The sequence below is a fragment of the Pocillopora damicornis genome, chromosome 14 (assembly GCF_964200805.1).
Source record: "Pocillopora damicornis chromosome 14, jaPocDami1.2, whole genome shotgun sequence".
In the NCBI taxonomy this organism is placed as follows: domain Eukaryota; kingdom Metazoa; phylum Cnidaria; class Anthozoa; order Scleractinia; family Pocilloporidae; genus Pocillopora; species Pocillopora damicornis.
In genome coordinates, this window is record NC_142683.1 from 11586158 (window position 1) to 11610838 (window position 24681).

General features: G+C 39.6%; 1 protein-coding gene and 1 long non-coding RNA gene across 2 annotated transcripts; one reads left to right on the forward strand and one right to left on the reverse strand.

Annotated features, from left to right (window-relative positions):
* On the forward strand, positions 1 to 21535 carry LOC113682743 (uncharacterized). Its single transcript, XM_027199920.2, has 21 exons — positions 1 to 1859; positions 4201 to 4246; positions 4863 to 5158; positions 5619 to 5736; positions 6226 to 6305; positions 6527 to 6661; positions 7792 to 7841; positions 8266 to 9787; positions 10878 to 11034; positions 11338 to 11566; positions 11931 to 11993; positions 12485 to 12604; positions 13842 to 13967; positions 14975 to 15025; positions 15693 to 15776; positions 16135 to 16218; positions 16837 to 16923; positions 18430 to 18493; positions 20088 to 20215; positions 20528 to 20659; positions 21110 to 21535. Exons 1-20 carry the CDS (start codon positions 107 to 109, stop codon positions 20645 to 20647), a joined length of 5313 nt encoding a protein of 1770 aa, XP_027055721.2. The 5' UTR covers positions 1 to 106; the 3' UTR covers positions 20648 to 20659; positions 21110 to 21535.
* Positions 21179 to 22791, reverse strand: LOC149034446 (uncharacterized). The gene is made up of 2 exons (XR_016182895.1): positions 22362 to 22791; positions 21179 to 22279 (listed from the first exon to the last, which is right to left on the reverse strand). It is a non-coding gene; the product is annotated as an uncharacterized LOC149034446 (long non-coding RNA).
* Positions 22792 to 24681: the final 1890 nt, after the last annotated feature.

Consider the following 24681-nt stretch of genomic DNA (forward strand, 5'->3'; position numbering starts at 1 on the left):
GAATGAAGAAAAGTTGCCGCATGGCAGCCATATTGATGAGACGGAAATGAAAGTGACTTAAGTTAAAAATATTTCCGGGTTTTTTTTCTGGAAAAGCGATTGAAAAATGAATCCCTACGTATATCCACCAGCACCATTACAGCAACCTCAGCAGTACCAGTACCAAGTACAGTACACTCAACAACAACCGTATTATTACGTTCAACAACCTTCTGCTCAAGCGCAAGTGTTTCAGGCGCCACAACAGTATGCACAATACGGAGCTGTCCCTAATCAGACTCCTCAAACAGCTGCTTCAGTAGGTCAGTATCCTGTACAGGGATATACTCAAGTCGCTGGCGCACAGCAGTTTGTGGCAGCTAATGCTCCGGGTCAAAATGTTTACGCCGCAACTGCTCAAGTCGGTCAAGGCCACGATCAGGCGACAGCACAAAAAAACGCACCGATCGCGAGTGAGGAGAGACCACCGCCATTGCCGCCGGAGCAGATTGATTCCTCTTCCGCTGCTCCTCCTCCTTTACCACCTGAGCCAGCACCTAATTCTCTATCAAAAGTTGAACAGCAGATCACCGAAGCTCAGAAGAAGTATCAGGAGAAGTACGCGGAATGGCAGCGGCAGTATGCCCAGTGGCAGGCTCAGCATCAGAACCATCCTGATCAGAAGCAGTACCAAGAGTGGCAACAGCAGATGAATCAGTGGACACAGCATAATCAAACCTTAATGCAAATAAAAGGAGGAGACAAGCAGCCTCAGCCAATTCAAAATCAGGCTGCCTTAGGAAGTGTGTCTACTCCAGCTCAAGTGGGTACAGTCGTACAGCAGCAGCAATATCAACAATATCAACAACAACCACAACATCAACAACAGCCACAGCATCAACAACAACCACAGCATCAACAACAGCCACAGCATCAACAACAGCCACAGCATCAACAACAGCCACAGCATCAACAGCCACAGCATCAACAACAACAGCAACAAAATCAACAACAGCAACAACAGTTGTATACTCAGCAAACTCCCTTCAATCAGCAACAACAATTTGTTCACAATCAGCATCAGCCTGTGCAAGTTCAATGGCCACAAGGTAATACTTCACAAAATACCCCAAGCCAGTATAACCAGCAACAAAATCCAAATTTTCTTAACCAGCAACAATCACAACAGCAGCAACAAAGATGGCAGTCACAATATGATCAAACTAAAACACCGAACTGGACACAAAATCAGAACAATAGAAACAGGCAGAGTTCTCAGATTTATAATCAAGGTTCATCAGTGCCAAAAATCCCTGGTTTAATGGACATTCAGCCTATTAGGCCTCAAAATGACAGTAAAATTCAACATAAAAATGAATTAACATCAGAGAAAAGTCATCTCCCAAAGTGGATGCAGTTTTCTAAAGCCTCAGCTGGAACAAGTGAATCAGAGCAAAGTTCCAGATTGTCACAGAAATCTGCTACAGCTGAAAGTAAACATGTTCCCAAATGGCTACAATCTCAGCAGAGTTCTACAAATCAGCAACAACATCAAGGTGATGATGGTATGCCCAGATGGTTGAAAGAAAAACTTGAAAAAACTGAATGGGATGTGAAACAAGATGCAGCAAAGAAAGCTCTCCAAACCAAGGAGGCTCAAAAGAAACAGATTCCAAAATGGTTACAGGAAGGGTCTTTGAAAAGTGATCAAGCTGAAACTGTCTCTCAAGGGAAGCCAGTGCCAAACTGGCTTGGTAATAGCAAACCTTTCCCTGTTGGTACCCAAGGAGAGGCTCACCAGACAAAACCTCAGATACCAAAATGGCTTCAGGCTAAGTTGCCTGCTGCTCCAGGAAATACTGTGGGCCAAATTACCCCAGGTAAAAAAAACAAAAAAATTTCATGCCTTAACCCTTTGACAGAATTTCTCCTTGCAATGTTAATGCAATATCAATCAGACAAGTGATGAAAATGAAGAAATTTATCAATGAGGGCATTTAGTAGTTGATCCAAAACCAAATTCTCGGCAGTAGCATCATAAGAATGAAATGGTAGACAGTAAGGCAAATTTCTAAATAAACGATATCTAGGGAGTGAGAGGGTTAAGGCAACTGAAAGGGAAAGTAACTTTTGGTAAGTAAGCTTTGAGATGTTTAGTATGCCCTTGCAAAATACCTGAACCAAGACACTGGGTCTGTAAAGTGGTATAATCTGTCATATAATATTTCACAAAATGTCCTACATTATCTTCTGATGACAAATATTTCATAGTTTTAAAAGTAAAGGGTAAAGTCTGCACTCAGGCCAAGTGGCTCCCCCCCAGCCAGAGCTTATTCCAGTTTCTACAGCATGAAGCAACTAGGGGTATAACCACTCTGCCCTGGTGGAATGTTAGTCCATCACAAGGTTATTCCCTACCTGCCTGCCCTCTTTCCCCCCCCCCCCTTCCCCACACACACATACACACAAAGTATTTCATCAGGCTTCCCTGACGACATGAATTGGAGTGAAATTTGGTGTTAATGGGCACAAGTAAATTTTTTAAAGACAAATGCAAGAGCCTGTAGGGCAAGTGCAATTTGTAACACTTATTACTCTGGAAAAGGGGGCAAGTTTCTAAAGAAACTGTGGTGGTGCATCTGTGGGAGAGTATAAGAGGGTAATTTAGTATTATCAACTGAGTTGATAACATAAATTGCCACCATAAAGAGTTTAAAAGCTGGGATAGACGTTTCGAGCTTTGGTCCTCTGATAGAGCAAACCTTTGATGAAGAGCAATGCTCAAAACATCAGCTTTTAAACTCTTTACAGTGGCCAATTTATGTTATCAACTCAATTGATAATACTAAATTACCTTCAGCCAATCAGAAGCGTGTACCGTAATTTCCGGTCGTTTACCCGCACGGCCGATTACCCGCACCGGCCGATTATTGCATACGGCGAAAAAAAAAGTCAACAGATTACCCGCTCTGGTGGATAACCCGCACGTTGTTATTCAACTTTTTGGTGGCGAAAACGTGACATTAAGGTGATACATTTCAGTCTTTTAAAAGTTGTCTGATCCAACTTTCGAAAACTTGAAAGCGTCTTTGTCGAGTTTTAAGGTCAAAGAAATTCAGACGCGCGCACAATTCTGTGTCAATATTAGCATGTACTTTATTGATAAGATTATACAGTAAAAACACTAGCGGCCCATGCCCAAATCTTAATGATTCATACTTGACAGAATGCGAATTTGTGGCCACATTTTGTGCGAGCGATCGTTCAGCGCCATGTTGATTTGTTGAAAAAAAGCTGGGTGAGTATTAAAACTTGAATTATAAAGTACTGTCGGCGATTTCTGAAAAAATCGATATCTCCGGTTCTATTGGGCCTAACAAGTCCCTTAAAACGGGAAAATTCTCTTTATCTCAAGCTAGTGTTAAATGGAAATTTGTTACTGATCCGCCGGATATCTATGGATATTTTTTGTCACCATCAAGGTTTTGTTTTCACGCTTGCCGATAATAATTTGTTCGTCGCGCAACTAATTATGCATGAAATAAACTTGAGTTGGCATCGTGTTTTCGTGCCGCTTTGCGGCACTATTAACACAATAAAATTTACTTGAGAGGTGGAAACGCATGTTGGAGATATTTTTTTTTTTCAATTCAACTACCACTGGATTTTAAAATTGTCACATAACCCGCACCTCCCTATTACCCGCAGTGGCGCGCGTTTAATGCAAAATCAACAGATTACCCGCGGGTAAACGACCGGAAATTACGGTAATTTCTTTTCATGTACATTATTACCCATTTATACTCTTGGGTGGAGATAGGCACTTTAAGAGTAAATTGTTTTGCCCCAGGATATAGCACAATAACTCAGCCAGATCTTGTACCCAGACCCCTCTACCACTGCATCTCCCATGATTCCTCAATTTTAGCTCCTTGTAAATGAATTGGCAGCATAGAGTAGTAAAGCAGTAGAATGTAAAATTTGTGCAAGGGATTCCTTGTTCACAGCATGTATGCTTGTAGTATTGTTTCCATTCATGTAATTTTGTTCAAATGGCATTTGAAGATCATAATGTTATTCTGTTTTTCTACTAGTCTGCCATACTAAGTAATCATGAACTCCTAAGAATGGCCCAGACCAAAATCTCATATTTCCATAGTTTACAGTATGTAAACAGCAATAATATATGAATCTTGAATTGAATCTGTTATTGAATTGTAGGGGGAACTTCTACAAAAACAGTGTCTAAGTGGGATAAAACAGAGAGGTAATGTTGTGCTCTACACTCTTTTAACCAGATCTACTGTTTGAAGGAGATTTACCTAATGGTATTCAAGGGGTTAAAACTTGTAGTTTGGAGATTGTTTTTTTTTGTGAGAAGAAACTGTATGAGGCAAGACTTTTTGTAAAATTTTGCCAGGATTTTTTTTATACAAGGATCTGTCCAAGCCTGATCATGGTGTTGTTTTATGCTTGTAAGACAACTTTTTTAAATGTTTTGCAAAGAACAATCTGGGAAAGTGGATGTTTTTATGTTGCCTTTTTTGAAATTGAAGTGCAAACTTGTGAAATGGTGTTCTGAACCATTTTTCTCACAAAATCAAAAGTTACTTAAAGAAATTAAAGAATTTTGTAGCTCTTTTAGAGTGGCTTTTAAAATTGTGGGGTAACTTTCATCAAGATCTCAATCATACATGTGCATGAATGAAGATCCCTTTTTTTTCCACTCTCATAGAAGCTGTTGCAATATGATCCTTGCACCACTGCTCAGATTTATGGCCTTGGCACCTGGGTCTTAAATAAAAGTGAAAAATAAAATTAGTCCAGCTTTATAGTACAGACCTCAAACCTAACTGATTAGAGGAATTTCTTTGCCCAAACAGAAATACACCTTCTGCGACACTTGGTTTAAGTCCTGGTAACCTAGATCCTCTAAAGGAGCTGGAGTTTTTACGCAAACAGCAAGAACAGCTTCAGCAACTTGAGAAACTGGAGAAACAACTGAAGCAGACATCAACTGCAACCAGTGCTATGGGAAAGTCAGAATCAACCACCATAACATCATCAAGTTCTGTTGTAACCAGTAGCCAGGCTGAAAAAGCAACAAATGTTCCATGGTTACAGTACAGTCTTGCAGGCCAGGAAAATGATAAATCAAGTGCTAAAGATCATACTAAAGGTGAGGCAATTTCTCTTTCATAATTCAAACACTGGTGAGCTTTGGTAGTGGTGATCAAAAGTTACATGTAGTTGGGAGGGGTAAAAGGCACCCCCCCCCTCATATCTCAGGGAGGAGGGGTTTAACACCCAGTACCACAAGGAGGAACTATTACAGCTGCATATACCTCTAGAAACAGTCACATTGAATCTACATGTAGTCCAGTGGAAACTGGATGATGATGATCAGTTTGTACACTACCATTGCAAAAACCAATGTAGCATGTGCATTAGCAGCTCATAAGGGAAGAATAAGAAAATAAGAAAAACTGCCCCCATCATAGGCTCAATGTTAAACTATCTTTGGAGAAGCTGCACTTTCTAGCCAGAATAACATTGGATTTTGACTTATACTTGATGTGATATTTCATTGTCAACAGTGATATACTAATTTTTCCTTTATCAAAATTTTTTTGTTTCAGGTAGCACTGTAAGAAATTTAAAGTCTACTGGAAAAAAGCAACCCTGCAGGTTCTTCCCTCATTGCCGTTTTGGGAATAGTTGCAAATTTCAACATCCTCCTTGCAAATATGGTGTGAGGTATGCCTGCCATTACATCTCATCATTTTTAATAGACTACAGCAAGAGCCTAACATATGACCTTAGTTTTCAAGGCTTGAAATAATGGCTGGTCGAGAGACGTCTTTTTTTATTTGAAAGTTTTTCAGATAATTTCTGAGCAGAATCATAGATGTCTTTCATAAGGTAACACCCATGAAATGCTGGAGACACCCCATACTTTAATAGCGGAATTAATTCTCAGATACAGTTGCTAGAGGATGGCCTCCAATGGCTCACTGAAAGGAGATGACTGCTTACTAAATTCTTATTAATGCAGGGATTCAAATTGTGAAGACTGAGCTAGATAAACCTAACTACAAAAAAATTGTCATAGAAAAGAGCAGAAAAACAAGAAAAAAGGTAAAAAAGAATTAAGTAGCTTTTAAAACTACCCAAGGTGTGTGTGAAGAGAAAAAAAAACATTTAGTATGATTGATACATGTTTGTAAATGTGCCTGTTTCATTTAGATGTGAGGAAGATAGCTGCATATTTGATCACAGTGAATATTCTTCAAATGAACAACATGCAGAGGAATCACAGTACCAAGGTATACTATATTGTCCACTGATACCTTAGTATTAAACTTGTAAAGCCATGATGAAAAATAAACCAAAAAAAACAATTGCCCTATGTTTTTAATTGGGGCTTTAGTTGTGACTGTTTTTATAACTGGAGTGAACAGCCACAGAAACAGTAAGGGTTCAGATTACAGGATTGTTTTGTTTTGTTTTGTACACTCATTAAATACTCATTGACCTTTTCATGCAGGTAATTTTCCGGATGAGTCTGAGTCACAAAGCAAGGGTATTGTATCATTAACTGGTCAAGGAGATCAAATTCCTGGTATTGGAGATGGTGAATTTTCGATAGTGCCAGTGCAAACTTCAGATAAAACTGAAGAAGGTCAGTGGGTTGATATCAATTTTCATACTTTAAGAGAAAAATTGATCAGCCTTGGATTAATAAAGAAAAATGCAAAAGATTTTCACAAATTTGGGACAAAGAGGACTGAAACCTTAGTCTGTTCAGATTATGCAATTAAATGCCATAGTACAATTTTCAGTTAGGTGAGGTGCATCAGAAGATCAGCAACCATGTTTTAAGGTTAAATACATGTTGTTGTCATAGGCAGTTGGCTCATTTGGTAATGTGTCATTTGACCTATTTTGACAGTCTTTCATATTTAAAAGTTGGGGATGTACAGCTCTTGAGTTACAGTTCACATTGGAAAAGAGGAAGGTTGCCATGACAACAATGTTATTTTATGGTCAAAACCCCTTCACCAAACTTTTTCCGAGCCTCACTTGTTTGATAATCATAGTAGCATTTGAGCTTCAGAGCACTTGTTGGCAAACTATGCCATATCCTCTGTGTAGGTTATGAAATCCAACAAACATGTCAAGTGTTCTTTATGAGCATGGAATTAACCTTTTTTCACTCCCAAATTCCATTATTTATTCTTCTTACTTTCTGCCATACAATTTTCATGATAGTAGTTTGGAGAATTAGGTATTGGAGCAATAAGTTATCCCTTTAGTGATATTTTTCTTAATTCTCATCACTTGTGCTTGATATTGTAAGGACATTGTGAGGAGAAATTTTATCTTGGTCACTCATGGGAGTCAAAGGTTTAAGAAAAATATTAGTCTCCTGTAAATGAGGGTGGGAAATGCAGTGGCTTAATGGTCAGTGCACTGGACTCCAGATCGAGAGGTCTGGGTTCAAGACCAGGCTGGGTCGCTTTGTTGTATTTTGGGTAAGACACTTTACTCTCACCATGCCTCTCTCCGCCCAGGAGTATAAATGGGTCCTGGGGAATTGTTTAGGAAGCTTGATGAAATGCTGGGGGTAACTTTTTGATGGACTAGCATTCCATCCAGGGTGTGGGGAGTAGTAATACTCCTTGTTGCTTCATGCTACATGGCAACTGGGTGAAGCTCCGGCCGGGTGGGTGGGCCAATAGACCCGAGCATAGACTTTACTTTTACCTTATCTGTGAGTGAGATGGTTCTAAATTTTGGCCTTTTTTGTAGGAGATGGAGATAGCAAAAGCATAGATAATTATCAAAGCAGCAATTATCATGTAAGTGAACATGTATATGTAGCCTCTTTTGTTTTAGCACAAATAATCATGAATTACTGTACAAAACCATCACATAAGTTCTTGCATTGACACAGAATGTGAAGGCAAATTACTAAGGGCAGTGTTCACTCATATTCCTCAACCACAAAACTGATGTGGGTTCAGGGCTATGCCTTTCAGGCATCTCAGCCATAATGCTGTAAATGTTATTGAGCACACAAAATGTCTATTGGTAGACAACCAATCTTAAAGAAGTTTGATATATTTTTCATCATTTAGGGCACTAGGTGAAATCATTTTTAGGAATTTTTTTTATTATTTTAGGGATTTTTTTTATTATTTAGTGTGCACAAGTGGATGTTATTTCAGCTATCTAGTTTTTATGGTAGGCAGCTGTAGTTTATACAATCCTGTTTCTTTATAGCAATCACAAGGTGATTACATGAATATTGAAAGTGATCGACACCGAGGAGAAGAACAGCCACAGGTTTCAGTGGAAGGAGAACAGTCTGTTCCTACTGAATCAAAACACAATGAAACAGAACATTTTCAGCAGTCTGAATATCATGAGCACGGCTGGGGTCAAAGAGATGATTGGGATAGACCACAACACTTTGGGGAGAGACACCCAAGGGATGCCCTTCCTTGGGATAAAGAGAAACCCCATCAAGATTCAGATAGGCCCCCACCACCTCTGGGTGATGGGTTTTTGGGGTGGGATAGAGAGCATCCTCCCACAAACAGAGATGGGAGGCCACCACCTCCAACAGAGGGGGAGTATCATGATAAAGACTTGGACAGAAGAGACTGGAGACCACCAGGAAATAGGTATGACAGCAGACCAAGACCACCTTCACCAAGAAGTGAAAGGGACTTTGGACCTTTTAGGCATGATAGAGATAGGCCACCTCCTTTCCCACCAGGCAATCGTGATACAGGACCTTGGCCAGATCAGCCAGGTGGAAGACCTCCTTTTCCAAGGGATGACTGGGAGAGAAAAATCCCCTTCCCAAGAGATAGACCTCCCTTTCCAGTGGATCTTCAAGAACATCCTCAAGAACAGTACAGCAGAAGGTCTCCATCAGAAAGACGCAACTGGGAAGAGCAACCACCTTTAGTAAGTGGTGTGGAAGATCAGAGGCCACCCTTTAGGGATGTAAAGGAAGGAGGACCCCCTGTGTTAGGAACTGAGCCTGATCATAGACCACGTGACATTGGTGCCATTGATGCCTTCTCAAAACAAGATGAACAAGACAAGGAGGGACATCAGATACCAAGAGAGCCCACTGATAAAGTACCACCAGAAATGGAAGGGAGAGACAAACCACCGTATCTAAGAGATGAGCGACCCCGCCCTCCCTCCCCTGGACGTGATTGGGACAGACCACCTTTCCCAAGAGATCATTGGGACCGTCCTCCTTTCCCTATAGATGAGTGGGACAGGCCCCCTTTTCCTAGAGATGACAGGGATCGACCTCCTTTCCCTAGAGATGAGTGGGATCATCCTCCTTTCCCTAGGAATGATAGGGAATGGCCACCTCATGCTAGAGAGGAAAGAGATAGACGTCCTTTTCCTAGAGATGAAAGAGATTTTCCATTTCCACCAAGAGGTGGCCGAGATCGTTGGCCACCACCTCTGAGGGATGAAAGAGAGAGATGGCCTCCCTTTCCTCCAGGAGAAAGGGATGACTTTGGATGGTCCTCAAGAGAACATGGTCCACCAGAGAGTCCACCTAGGGGCAGAGATGGGCATAGAGGGAGACACCCATTTGATGAAGATGAGAGAAGAAGATGCATGTCTCCACCTCCTTGGCCACTAGTTGATCACTTCAGAAGGAGACAATCTCCACATGGTGATGAGTTTAGAGGCAGGCCTCCACCTCCTGAGGAGTTTGATCGTTTTGATCGCCCTGTACCACCACCATGGGATAGGGAGAGAAGAGACTGTAAGTACTTGTTGCCCTTTTGAGTGATGTTATTGTTGATGAGTCTGTTTAGTGAGTAATTGTAATAAACATGTTACCTCACCCACTCTTAAATCAATATACTATTTATGTTTCTGCTACCCCACTTCTCTAGCTGATGTCAGTTTGTCCATGTATATGGAAGACTCGTGTGTACCTGCATCATTAAGCTTCATTTTTCTGTAAATTATTTGGTTACACTTTTCAATTCCCTCTTTGGAAAATAAAAGCAATTCTCAATAAGAACATACCTTTGCTGTACCTACATTATATGACTCCAGAATCTTGTTTGTTTAATTGGCTGATAAGTTTCATTGTATGAGCATTATTTCAGATCATGTTGTCATAATGTTTTTGTCCAGAGTGGTGTTTTGAGGATGGAAAAATCTTTGATTTGTTAGATATTTATGGCTAATTTTTCCTGTGTCCTCCATGACACGCTGGTTCCCTTGAAAAGTACTAAGGTTTCAAATACACTCTGATTTAACTTTTAACCCTCTGTGAGTTTATCAGAGGCTTACAAAGGCAAAGGCTGAAGACAGTTTTGACACTGAGTTTTCAATCATTTTTGTAGCCAAGGCAACCATAATAAAATGGGATAAGGGTGTATGAGAGTGTTGGCAGTATGAAATAGAGTTGACAGGTGTATTTCCCGCCATCAGTAGACATGCTACCTCAAGAGTGAACTTGCTTGGGTTTTCAATTTTGTATACCTCTCAAATTCTGAGTTTCATTTGAGTTTCATAGGACTAAAGGCAAAGTTATCACAGCAACCAATCAGGGCAAAGGGAAATAGATAAGATAAATAGACAAGGAACCAATGAGAGGTCAATAAAATACTTGTAGATGACCTGGCCTGATTTATCACCATGTTAAGATTGTTTTTAGTTTGGTTATTGATCACAGAAGAATTATCAATTAAATTCTGAATTACTGTCACCTGTATGTTTACAACAACTAAACATTTTTTTTTACTAGATTCTGATCATTTACAATGTGGGTCACAGTTTCTCTGGGGAAACAATCTAAATACGTTTTATTGTTTCTCAGATTCAATTTTTTTGGTTTTCAGGGAGAAGATCTCCTGAAGAAGAGAGGTTTAGAGACCTACCCCACCCAGTTGATAGGTGGAGAAGGTCACCTTCACCTCACAGAGAACTTCCAGATCGCTTTCCTCCTGATCGCCCCAGAGAGTGGGAAAGAGATGGCAGACGAGGACCAGATGATAGGTGACTTTTTCTTGACACATGTTATGATTTCAAATGGGATTTCATTGATTGCTTAAAGCGTACGATTGGTAATAGTGACGTCTGCTCGTAACTTAGGCCGGTGGCCCACACTGCATTTTGCTTTTGTTGTCAGTTTTTTATTTTTGTTGTTATTCAATCAAACAGTAACCTTGAGTTGATAATATTCTTTCTTCTTATGACCCGCCTGCCAGGCAATGTGTTGATAATGTAAGCAAAAATAACTTTTTGGTCATGCCTAGCAGTTAAGGCATTAACCATTGACTTTACGTCTGATTCCAACAGGTTTTATGATGAGCGACCTCCTCCACACAGATTGCCTCCAATGGATGATCACTACAGAGACCGACCTCGATACTCAGAGGACCATTCCCTACATGACCCTGCTGCCTACCCACCACGCCCTAATGACGGTAGACATCCGACTGAGGCACCACGGATGGAGAAGAAACCGGAGACTGTTCCAGTTGAGAGCATCTTAGACCCTCCAGGGCGTGACTCCAGACCAGACAGGGTACGGCTGAACAACGAAACTCAAACATGTAGTAGTTCAAAGTTTTCTTCTCCATCATAACATTTACTTCAAACGTCTTTCAGTAAAATAAATGCAGTGTCACTCAGATATATGTGAACCAAGGTATACGCATAACATGTAGACCAACAGGTGTTGATGCCTATAAGCACGTCAGTGTGTATGCAAGAAAGCTAGCTTTCACGGTCTGACTAGAAATTTTGCCTTCTCGCTGATATACATCTTGTTGGAATCAGAAGTGTCGTGGACCAGTAAAACCATGTGACTCGTATGTGTTAAACCAATAATAAACATGAAAAGCAAAATGAGAGGTTTGATGTTGATCTAATAAATTTCTATCTCGCAGATTGTTATTATTCTTAGGGGACCCCCAGGGAGTGGAAAGACGCATGTAGCCAGGCTTATCAAGGTGAGTATTTCGATTAAAGTATGCCACCGTTCGCTCCAACGAAGGGCTAACGCTGAAAACGTCAGCTTTCGAAACTGTTTACGGTGGCCAATTTAATTACTTGAGTCAGTCGATAAAATCAAGTTATCTTGTCAGCATATCTCTGCTATGAACGGTGCGAGTGTATGCCACTCACAAACAAGTATTGTTTCTTTAACTCGCTCCTTTTGTTGAGTAATTAAAACAACATGCTCCTGCAGAAGGGTTTGTTTTTCGTCTTAGTACGCAGGTGGAACAAACAAAAATAGTTCCCTATAGGATTCGAACCGTAGACCTTCGGATTCCGCGTTCGGATGCTCTACCACCGAGTCACAGAGACTCTGTGGTGACCTAGGCCATTATTAGGTTCGTATAAGACACGAGACCCGCTTACTGTTAGGATCAGTAATGTCGTAAGCCTTATGTGAATTGATTGAATATTGTACCATTACTATCCTTTTTGTCTCTTTCAGGACAAGGAGGTGAACAACGGAGCACACGCACCAAGAATCCTGGCCTTGGATGATTACTTTTTGATGGAAGTGGAAAAAGTAGAAGAAGACCCGGAGACCGGAAAGAAAGTTAAGAAGAAGGCAAGTTTTAGTTTTGTGTGCTTTTCACAGAGAATAATCAGATTTTAGTATCACAATCATTGCTTTAAAGCGCTCTTTGATGAAGTGTCGTAAAACAAAAACCAAAGTAATTACAACGGCCAATCTGGAGAAAACTAAAAGCAAGCAATCCGCCTAAAGCGCGCGAAAATGCGGGCGAACAGGTCGTGACTGATGGAAGTGTTGCATCTGATTGGTTGAGAGGGTGGCGCGAGTTTTCTGGACCAATCACGGAGCAAATTAAAGTGAAAACAATGTAGTTCCGAATTGCTTTCGACACTCAATTGAAAATTGCTAATTGTTTGAAGTGCAGTTAATGGATCGAACCTGAGAGTAATGGTCGATTATGTGAGGTAATCGTCTGGTTGAGAGCAGTTCTGAATAGGACTCTTATTGGTGAAAATAACTGAGCAGACCACTGCCTGAAAGGAAGTCCTCATCAGTTCACAAAAGAGAACGAATTCTTCTCAGGTTGTTTAAATATTGTATAAACTGAGGGTTGTCGTGTTTTGACTGACCTTCCCAGGCAATCATGCTTTACAATTGACTACTATCACCTTGATTTATTCAATTATGTTTTATAAACAGCCTGGAGACGAAAGCAATCTGCAGTGTCCAACTTCTGTAAGATTCGAACAGCTGAATGCCTAAAATACTCTGTCTGTCTAGAGTTTATGTCTGTGAAATGTTCCCAATCCATACGTTTAACACTTACAAGCATATCAATAACTTGTACGCATATGCAATTTCTCTGAATTTATTAAAATACCATGATGAACAGCCCTTATTTGATACTTGTGCACAAAAGTTACAGAAAGTAGAATACCCTTGTCGAGAACTTGACATTAAGACTTACTGGTGAAATTCCTAGCATATAATGAGGAATGCATACGTTTCTCGCGTGGTTTTACGTATTTACGTTTCTGTCTGGTCTTTTCGATTAGTCTTCTTTGCAATTAGCCAGAAATGTTTTGTTAGTTGGTCCTTGGGACTGTTTAAATGTGTCTGTAAAGGACGAGATTTGTCTTGTCGCATTTTTTTTTACCAGGGAAGTCAATCACATCGCCTCGATTTGATGTACTCAGCCTTGATTTGACATACTCGACCCAGTTTTCCTGGCTTCTGTTCAAACCTTTCGAACGTGGGCCCATTGTCTGCTTAAACAGCAACAGTTTACAAGAATCTACATGAGGATCTTTTAATCTTATTTCCTCTGTAGGTAACAGAATATGTGTTTGAAGAAGAGATGGAGGAAGCTTACAGGGCTAGTCTGTTTAAATCATTTACTAAGACACTGGAAGATGGATTCTTTCCTGTGGTGATAGTCGACGCTATTCATGACAAGGTCAGGTGTATGATTTGTTGCATTTACTTACATTTTATAGCGCCGCTGACAATATACCTAGGGCGCAGTTTCCTACGCCACGAGCGTTGCTTGTAGTTTTTGCCAAGTTAAGCTCTGAGCGAAGGATTTTAAAGCTATCCCGTAAGAAGCAATAGCTTCGAATCGCGGGGTAGATCCTCGTATATAAACCGTTATGATCGTTGTTTGTAAGAATACAAGGCATCTTGACACACACAAATTGTTGTGTTGTATTTATTTTCGCCATGCGTAGCCGGCCCTTACATCAGGGTATAGTTATTTCCAATTAAAGCACACGTAAATCATTCCCTTGGTGATTTTACCTAATGGTATGACGTCAGTCATACTTTAACATTTAGGTATGGACCTGAAATTCACTTACTCATTCACTTCATTCTGATCTGTTGGACAATTAATTTATGCTTTTAAAGTGGATAAGGCGCTTTATCTCCTGCCTCCCTAACTGGGTTTGGTCTGTTCCCGAAGTTGTTCCTTTGTCTTCTGTTCATATATCTAGGGGGTAGGGGGGTGGTGGGATAAAGGAGGAAATTTTATTTTATTCTTAGTGGCCTCCAGTCTGTTCATAGACCTTTCATTTTCACTACAATTCTTTGTCCAGAGAGCGAGCGAAGTGAGAGCCGCGAGAAACTTACACTCTTTCATTAGTATGTATTTTTTCCAAGCCGTTCTTAATATATTTCCTATAGTACTGACTAGAAGAATTGGTTTAACGATCAAGTGTATCTTAAGTTGGCTGTCATTTCCATTATCCTCGTGTCCCTAATGTTTGACTCAGGGACAAATCACATGCTATTCACTCTCTGGGGATAACGGTTAAACAACGGGAACCGTTTGAGGTGGTTGGGGTAGGGGTAGGGGTAGGGGTAGGGGCCACTCTCGCTTTTCTTCAACATTATTATTATCATTTTCTCGATGTCCACTTTTCGATTATTTAGTTGTAACAATATCATTCTTTTACAAATAAAAAGGTTGAACATTTTGAGAAATACTGGAGCCACGCAAAACAAAAAGGTTTCGAGGTAAGTCAATCATATTGGAGAACTTTCTGCATAGCCATAATACTAAGTGAAACGTTTACAATAACCTTGCCCTATCTTAAGTTGTTATGAACAACCTATCCCTCAATGGAGAAGGACACGGTGAAATTATCACAGAACACGATGCAACATCCCTGTTACCAATATGCTGAAGAAACACACTTCATAACGAATATCCTTAGCACCTTTACACCCTAACATTAGTATGCATATTCTCCATACTGTTCTTTATAAATTTTGTAAGGTGCTGACAAGGAGAATTTGTTTAACCATCATTTTACATATTCTCCATACTGTTCTTCATACACTTCCTAAGGTGCTGACAAGGAGAATTTGTTTAACCATCAGTTTACATATTCTCCATACTGTTCTTCATACATTTTGTAAGGTGCTGACAAGGAGAATTTGTTTAACAATCACGAGCTTCTTTACTTGGTGATCATTTTCTTTATTCTCGAGACCTTAGAGTGTGATTCAGGAGTGATATTGTAAGGAGAAATTAGATGTCCGTCTCTCTTTGGGGTCAATGGGTTAATAACCAAAACCAAACTGTTCAACTGAGACTGAGTCCTTCTCATCTCATTTTGTGGTCCGTTTAAATACGTTCGTTACCAGTCTTCACTTTGGTTCTTCTGTTTATTGTGAACAGGTTTATGTTGCTGAGTTAATGGCTGATGCACATGCGTGCGCTAAGCGGAACAGTCACAATCGGACGTTTGAGGACATCAATAAGGTACTATTGAGGACGCATTCCCAATGAGTGCCATGAAAACAAAATCGAAAGTGGAGGGCCCATTCATAACTTGCCTACAAATAAGAATGTGTTTCGCTCATCTGTACTACCATCCAACGATGTTTTGTTGCGAATGGCACTGTGGTCATGCGTAGTTGTGTTTATGCTTCTCGTGAAAAATGGCTGATTGCATCCGTAATTTGTCAAAGTGATTCCTAAAAATACGTTCCTGAAACAATCTGGGTGATCGAATGATGACGCAATTATGGGACTCGGCTATTGCAGTGTATCTCTTTAGGAATCAAGTATTTCGCTTAAGCTCGTCAAGTAACTGACCCTTCCTTTTGCTGATTGTCAGATGGTATCCGCCTGGGAAGAGACACCGGTCCATCATCTGAGACTTGATGTACGATCACTGTTGCAAGATGCTGTCATTACCGAGGTCTGTATCCCTACATTGCATCTGTTACCTACGTCGTCATGAAACACTGTAGTTTGCTGATATTTATTGTTTTTATAAACGATGGTGGACTGGGAAGAGTTTTAAGAGTTATAAAGGATCTTGAACTCGTGCCTTTAAAGTGTCGAATTCTTTTAAAATACATTTTGAGCGTAAGCCTTCACCACATTGTTGACCTCCTTTCCCCGACTTTTGCTAAGACTACCAAAAAATATTAGTGCGGCAAGACAGAACTTGAAAAGAGAAAAACAACAAATCGGAAAGAAGCGAGGATGGTCAAGAATGGAGGAGATTGACCTGGATTATAAATGACGAACTAGAAAAATTTAGGCTTAATTTTTCATGATGCAGAATCCTTAACCAATTACATTAGTATGCTAATTTTCCATACTATTCTCCGTATATTTCGTAAGGTCTGGTACCGAACAGGATAATTTGTTTAACAATTAAGAGCTTCTCTTGTTAATGATCATTTCCTTTATTCTCATAACCTTAATGTGTGGTTCAGGGGTGATATTGTGAGGAGAAATTAGATGCTGATCATCCTTAGGGGTTTTAGGGTTAAAGCAGCTGTGTTTTTGAAACTTCATTTGCTTACAGGTTGAGATGGAGGCAGCAGATGAATCAGCAGTGGCGGCCAGTTCAGAAGAAATGGAAAAACAGCAGGAACCAATAGAGGAAGAAGAGGTAAGAACTAACAAAATAATGTCTCTATTACAACAGAAACTTAAACATCATTGGACACAGAGTCACAGTTGGATGATCGTAAGTAGCTTGCTCATGAATGAATAAAATACACGGCCTTTGCCGATGAAAGGGGGTGTCTTAGTGTAAGTAATCTCTCCTCTTTATCAACGAAAAGCGTTGGCTCATGTAGTGATATAGTTTCACATATCCCCCGATGCCAAAAGAAACAAGTGTATCACCCTCCCCCCCCCCCTTCCCGCCTTACTGGAAACTCATCTCCACGCCTTAAAATAAGTAATAAGAAGATGTTTGTATGAACTAAAACGAACATAAATTAAACGATAAGTCTGATGTACCCAGCACGGTCTGATTCTTAAAACCAAACGAAACCAGCCTTAAAATGAAAAAAATTACTCCGTAGTAAAGGAGACCTGTTGAGAGGTTGTTACGCCCGTTTTTGCCATGTAAAATGAAATTTGTACAATTTAGATAATTAATTTATCATGTAACGAAAACCTTACGGTAAAAGAATATCAAGAATATCTCTCATAATAAAAACACCAAAAAAACAAAATATTCAATCTTGGGGTAGCAAAATTGCCAACTGAAATATTTTTAACTTTAATCAACAAAGAACATGTACTTTAGATCCAAATTAAAACAAAATATGGTCGAAATAGATGAGGGCAACTGTTATGGGTGAGAGCACGACACCGTAGTTCGTTACACACTTCTGAAAAGTGGTCTGAAGTGTAATATTTGCACAAAAGTCTGTTAACACGAAATTTTTAAATTTTGCATATTATTTTGCTGTTTTTAGTCAGCGTTGGCATTAATCATGTAAAACTCTTTGAAATGTCTAACACAAAACCCCAAAACCCAAAAAAATTTTGCCGTATCTTTGGTTTGATTTAATTCCTATTCAAAAGCGAAACAGCTGCCACGTCTGTTCCTCGTTATTCCCTTCTAGGGAAAGGAAACACAGGTATATTATGGGGAAAAAATTGAGCTCGAACGCAGTTTAGTTTTTCCAAGTCTACGTTTCGTTTGTCGGTTTTCCCAGTATATACGCACGTTAACATTTCAAACACTTTTACCTTTACAAACGTAAGTTAAAGGTTTGGTGTACAGGCTTGCATGGGCAACATAGAATGCGCCGAATATCAGGGAAGGTTTAGTTAATTTTTGAAACGACCGAGGGGAATTCTTCTTCTTGTTAGAGCTATTGAAAAGGCAGATTGCCTTTGACTAAGCTTCATGTAGTTTGAAATTGGAAAAGTACACTTGGGCATTCCAAGTCTAGTCTCGGTGGTTTATTGTGTGAAAATTGTGTTCATCTGGTCATCGATGTAATGAAGAGACAGTGAAAAATAGGTGAGAGTGAACTAAAAGGAGACAGACTTAAATGACTGACACAATATCACAAGTTATAACGTTAAATATCTTTTGTGCGGTTTGCGGTTGTTTTGTAGTTCATTTTCACAGGGTCTGTTGATTATTTCACAGTCTGAGATACAGGTGCCTTCGCGCAGCAAATGGGAAGAAATGGAGCCGGCTGAGGACAAACTGAGTGAGTAGCCGTCTTGTAAATGTACAGAAAAAGCTGCTTGCTAATTACTAACGTTATAGAACGTTGTTTTGCAGAAAATATTATTCACAGTTAGTGAAAAAACTTTCGTTCTGATAAAAAGATCAAAGTCCAAGATTACATTAAGCTGTTGGCCACGGCTGTGCACCGAGTCACTGTAATGATGACTGGCAAATAGATTGTTTCGAACAGAGAATGCGTAATTGTTTAAAAATGGAAATTAACATCGTTTATTTTCGCTTGAAAAGGAGGGTATAGCTTCACCTCGCTTCGATGAAATCAATTTTTCGCTTCTCGGAGAAGGGCATGAAATACAAACCTCTGTCATTCTCCAACGCGTGTTGAACGATTGTGCAAAGTTCTTGGAAACTATACAGTCCTCCAAGACTCAAAGGAGTCTCAGGGCACGAAAACCTTAATTATGGGCTCTTAAAAGCTCTTCAGTGTTATACGAATTCACAAATTATGTTGCACTCAGAGAGCATGGTGGAATTGAGCAAGAGAGCTTAAAAGTACAAAAACTTATGCGATATAAACGCGCTGCCGGGTCATTTTACCAATGCTGTTAGCGAGTTTTTCTTGCCAATTTTAAAATGCGTTCAGTGAATAGAAAGGTAAGGTTGAATGAAGTGATCCGAACTGTCAAGCAGCTCTGTCTTTGCAAGAACTCTTAATCGGTTAGTTCTATCAATGGCAGATATTCCTGTCATTGGAAACGGTACGGAGCATTATGGTAGGAAACCAAATAAGGATTGAGCGGCTGAACCACTGGAAACATGAAGTATATACTAGCACTCAATTTAGCACTCTAACAAATTTAGACTCAGGCACGTTTTTCTTTTAGCCAAGAGATTGTAATTTAAAATATTTACAAGACATGAAATGAATTCCGTATGGTTGGTCGAGTTTGCTACGTCCTTGACCTGCGAAAGCGTGTTGACATGATCATTTCCAGACTGTCATTGATCTGATAACAAGAGTTGCTTTGACTTGAAATACCCTTTTACCATTTACTTTCTTACTCTGACGGATATGTTTCCTAATGAAATTGGTAAGATTTAAACTGACTTTCAGATGTGATCTTCTTGTAAATATCTTAACCCTCGTCAAACCCTAAGGGCCGGTTGTTTAGCAAACCGTGTTTTAACTGTCCTGAGTTAAGCTCAGCTTTTTCTGAACAATTATTGTGTCAAGAGGGCCGAAAGCTAGTAGTGGAGGAATATTTTTGTAATGGAAAGAACCGTATTAGAGAATACATGAGGGCCACTGCTTGCTTAAAACCACGTTTTGTGTTAGACCTCATGTAGATAACCGGCCATAAGAGTCGTATTAGCATCTTATTTTCACAGATATACTGCTGAATCATTCGTTTAGCTTTGATTTTGAAACAATTTCTCCTTGTCCATCCAACCGAAGTGTCTTGAGGAAATTATGGAGAATGTGGATACTGATGCTAGCGTGTAAACGGTTCGCAAACCAAGCCGCGAGAGTTTTTTCTTTCTTGCCTTTCCCTTTTTGTTTCTGACTCCTTTTCTGATTTGTTTCTGACTCTTTTTCTGATTTGTTTCTTTTCCAGATAAACTTGATGGTATCCGTCCCATGAAAAGCAAGAGGAAACGAGAAGAGTCGCCGCCATTGCATTTGAGTGATGACGATGACCCGTATGATGAACGTGAAGAAGACATGCGCATTGGAAAGAAAAGGGTGGGTGATGTTTCGTGTTATCAAGTATTTGAGGAGTCTCGCATTTATCGCATGATGTTGGACAAAGGATGTTTGTCATCGGTGCTCGTGTTCAACATCATTTATGATATGTGCGCGTGCTCATTAAGTATCTCTGTACCTCTGTTGGGTTTGTTACCCCTTAAATTTTTTAGGTGTTGTTTCCAGACCTCCAGACCTTGTTGGTTCCCACGCGCAACAATGTGGAGCTCTGTCCAACAATTCAGATTTAGCGGTTTTGAATGATGTTGGATCCGTTTGACAGGGTCTCTGGATGTCGATTTTTTTTTCTAGGTTCGGTGGGCGGACCTGGAAGAGAAGAAAGAGTTAGAACACAGACGAAGGATCGGTTTTTGTATAGGTACCGACTGGAGCTTGTTAACGGATCCTCACGCGGAAATTCCTCGTATGTAGGGATAGAGTATGGTGAGTTTAATAATACTGAGCTGCATCTCTGGCCAGGAAGATTTGGGAAGAGTTGGAAGTCCAGCATCGGGTGCGTTTGCGCCACGAGATCTATACATCCTGCGCAGAACATTTCAGGGAATTAATCAAATATTCATCTTTTTGATGTTGATGGAAGCTCAATACTGAGAGAGCGTTTGCAAGAGGGTAGAATGTTAAAGTGCAACTGCCCCGCATCTCGTAATCAAACACGTTTCACAAGACTTTGAAATTCCAAGGTAAAGCGTATTTTTTCCATAGAAAAGTTGGCAAGTACCGCGTGTGCGGCTTACAGACTTTTGCTTAGAACTGAACTGCATGAGAACAAGGCTTCGTGTTGGAGCCCAGAAATAGAACGTTAAGACTCTGATCTCATAGGGGCATATATTTCAAAAGTTTGTAGTATGACAGTGTATTTTCCGACTTGTCTAGGTACCAGTGAAGAATCGTCCAGGCTTGTGGAGCGCCCATCAGAAGATCAGGACAAGAAATCAGACAAAGTTCGTTGGGACTTCTTCATTTAAGCCTGTACTCCTTAATATCAGTCCTTCAATACAATGTTTTTATGTCATAATGCTGTTTTCCTATCTCTCATATTGAACTTTAATTTAGATTCCCATTAAGAGAATCCAGAAAAATCTTTCGATTGATCATTCGTCATGGCCAGAGGTTTGATGAACTGCAAGTAAATGAACCTCTATAATAACTTCATTTTAAATCTTAAAAACCAAGCTTTCCCACAAACAGTAAAAAAGGTTAATTAGTGTGCATAGTTGATAAGAATGTTTCATAGATTTTCTAATAAATATAAGAAACGTTGTGTGGTTTTGTTGAATTCCACGAGCAAAATGATTAACGTGGATTTTCTCCTCTTGGTTTCTTTTTTACATATGTTTTGCTTTGTAGAAGTAATATTGGTACAAACAAAGAAAGTAATTAATATTAATGAAAAAAGATGAAAGAATACCATATACACCTGCTGTTTTTCTGCAACGACAGATTGAAAAAGCAGTCAAACTTCTTCTCTGTTGTACACATCAATCGTGAAAAACATCCGTGACGAAATGTCCTTGAAACAGTAGAGTGTAAAGACCAAAATTTCGTTTGTTCATGGAACAGAAACCTATGCAAAACTTTAAAATCTAAAATCAGAACTTATCGCTCGTTTATCTTGGGTTTGATAATTAAAGCAGTTTGCTAAGAGATACAAAATGAAATTGTCATTTCTTTTACGTTGAGCACCGGGTTTTCTTTTTAACTTAAGGAAATTTTCCTGCGGATTTCGGAGTGTTCTGTATCACGATGAGTAAGTACTCGTGTTCGGGCGCCAACATTATTTCGAACTTCTTCGTTCGTATCCGGAAAAACTGAATATCGTCAGTAGGGTCGGTCTCTCTTATTGTACTTTTAGCGATGGCTATTAGAGCGCTGCAGTGTTGGATGTAATAAGTTGTTTCTATCGTGTCCAGAGTGCTGTGTATCGCTTGGCCATCCTTGTCGACAATTACTACACCGACGACATTTTGATGATCTTCGATGCGTTTAAGTACGTCCATAACATCGCTTATTCCACGTTCTGCCATTGTTTTCGTTCAACTTGACCTGTTTAAATGCAAACAAATGAAATTATAACAGTAGTTTTTTTTTCTTCAACAAAAGTTAGCCGTTACCGGGTAGCACTTACCTTTGTTATTGAAAATTGCCTCTTTAGGATTTTTCGCGTTCGATCCAGTCGGGTTTGTTCGGTTCGTACAACGAATTCCACCTTATTTTAAAATCGCTGTCGTGAAATCCGTGGCCAGAATCTTTCCACGCAAACAAGTTCTCTCTGTTTGACGCACAGAATCTTATCTCGAGTGAAATATATGCTTTTCACGCGAACAAGTCTTTGATTGGACTATTTTCGTAAACCCTTACGTTGAACGACTAAGAACAAACTTTATAACAGTCCTTGATCGGGTATTCCCTGCCAATTTGCATTGGGTTTAACTTTGATCTCTGCGTTTCCATGGTTTGAATATATTAGACTTGTTATGATCGAAGGTGTCAGACGATTTCTCCCTCTTTAGATTTCACAAAACACCTCGATCGAGGAGATAATTAAATTGCATACTAGTTTTAAAACACTCGTATGTGATATCTAATAGAATTGCGTATATATTTCACGAAAATTTCCAAGTTACCTTAAAGTATCATGTACATATATGTATTGAATGTTGTATGTTATGCAAATTGTGTCAATGTGTTATGTACTTCTTAGGAAATTTAAAGACGTTTGAATTATTAAGCTGCCATGTTATTTTCTATGATTATTAAGGTCTGTTCCAAGACGTTAAATAAGAGAGGTATTGTAGTTTGAACAAGTGATGATTAAAAAGCATCGCATATGCAATTAAAATGAAGAAAAAAAGGTATGAAGCTAATTGAATAAAAAGAAGAAGGAGAAAGAAGCTCGAATACAAGAAAGAAAAGAAATGAAATAGAAATCATTGCAAAACCTGGTAGTGCTTAAAACATGACGGCTTATTACACGATGTCAAATATGTTAACTTTGACAGTTAACAAGTTGTTGGTTTATCAACTAATCTCGGTGGTCATGATGTAGACAAAATCCTCCCATGAAAGCACTTGGTTTTATCCGGCGCCAATCACTATACTCGCCTATTACACGGCAATAAAAGATCTAAAACGTTATTTGGAAGAAGATAGTAATTGGATGAGACGAACGCTTCCAACAGCTCCGGATTGGTAGCTTTCGACCACAATATTATCGCTTAAAAGGTGATAATGATTTATATAATTACATTATTCATCTTTATTACAAGGAGTTCCTTTAATTAGGCCAAACGAATAGTTAATAGCGTCATTCCTACGTAACGCTTAATGGGAGCACGGCGATATTCTATCGAAAAGTCAGTCACGTAGGTCAGCAAAATGAGCCAAAAACAAAAAACCGATGGCACGAGGCGGGTCGGGTTAATGAAATTATTGTCATGAACCAACATAAACGGTGATCTTTATGACATTCTTTCGTGGATGACGTGATTGTTACGTCATCCACAAGGCTCCTGTAGATGATGAATGAATAAAATCAGCCTTCCAACCCTTTTTCCTTTCCCCCCACCCTCCCCTCTTATCTCTACACATGCACGTTACATTAATGTAACGATTTTCAAACAGCATAGCTGTTCAGTATAGCTCTTCTGGCCGCTTCTACGAAAGGGTTCTTCACTTGAAGAAGGGTCATGAAGAGCAATTTACATCTTGGGATCAGCACCCTTCGGTCAGAAATAGAAATGTTCTTTGTTCATGATCGCTGTGTTTTTCAGCATGTGACTTCCAAACCTTTCTTTTCGCCCCACTGGAATTTACATGTGAAAAACTGCTGATCCCAAAATGTAAGTTATTACAAAAACTTCAACACCGTAATGTGATTAAACCAAACACTTCTCAATACGTTATAGCCACTCTACTAAGTTAAAAATCACTGGCTATGTTCTTTGAACTTCAAAAAAAAAAAAAAAAAGGAAAAACACCAACTCAAACACACAAAAAAAACGAATAAACGAACAAACCAAAGATAACAGGTAATGTGAGGTGACGTTTCTTGACTCAACTTCACAGGCAAATCAGTCTCTCAAAAAGCATCTTTCTTGCTGCCGGACAAAGGCGGAGGACGGAGTACCTTCGAAGTCAAACTGAACGCTAACGTGTAGGCTGCGTGACAAACAAGAAACACGTGATTGATACATGGCAATCTGATTCCGAGAATTCACTTACCTTGCGGTCATTTAGGTAACCTTTCGGAGTGTTCTCAGCTTGATAATGCATTTGCCGACAGGGGTTATCTTGGCCGATTTCAACACCAAAAGTAATACAGCCATGCTTTTATTTCGCCCTGGAATACCACAATTATCTCCTTTAACGAACGCAAATTTTCATTCTTAAACCCGAAGGAGTCTTCCGGGAAAGCGAGTGGTAAGATTGATGATTACTTAAAGAGG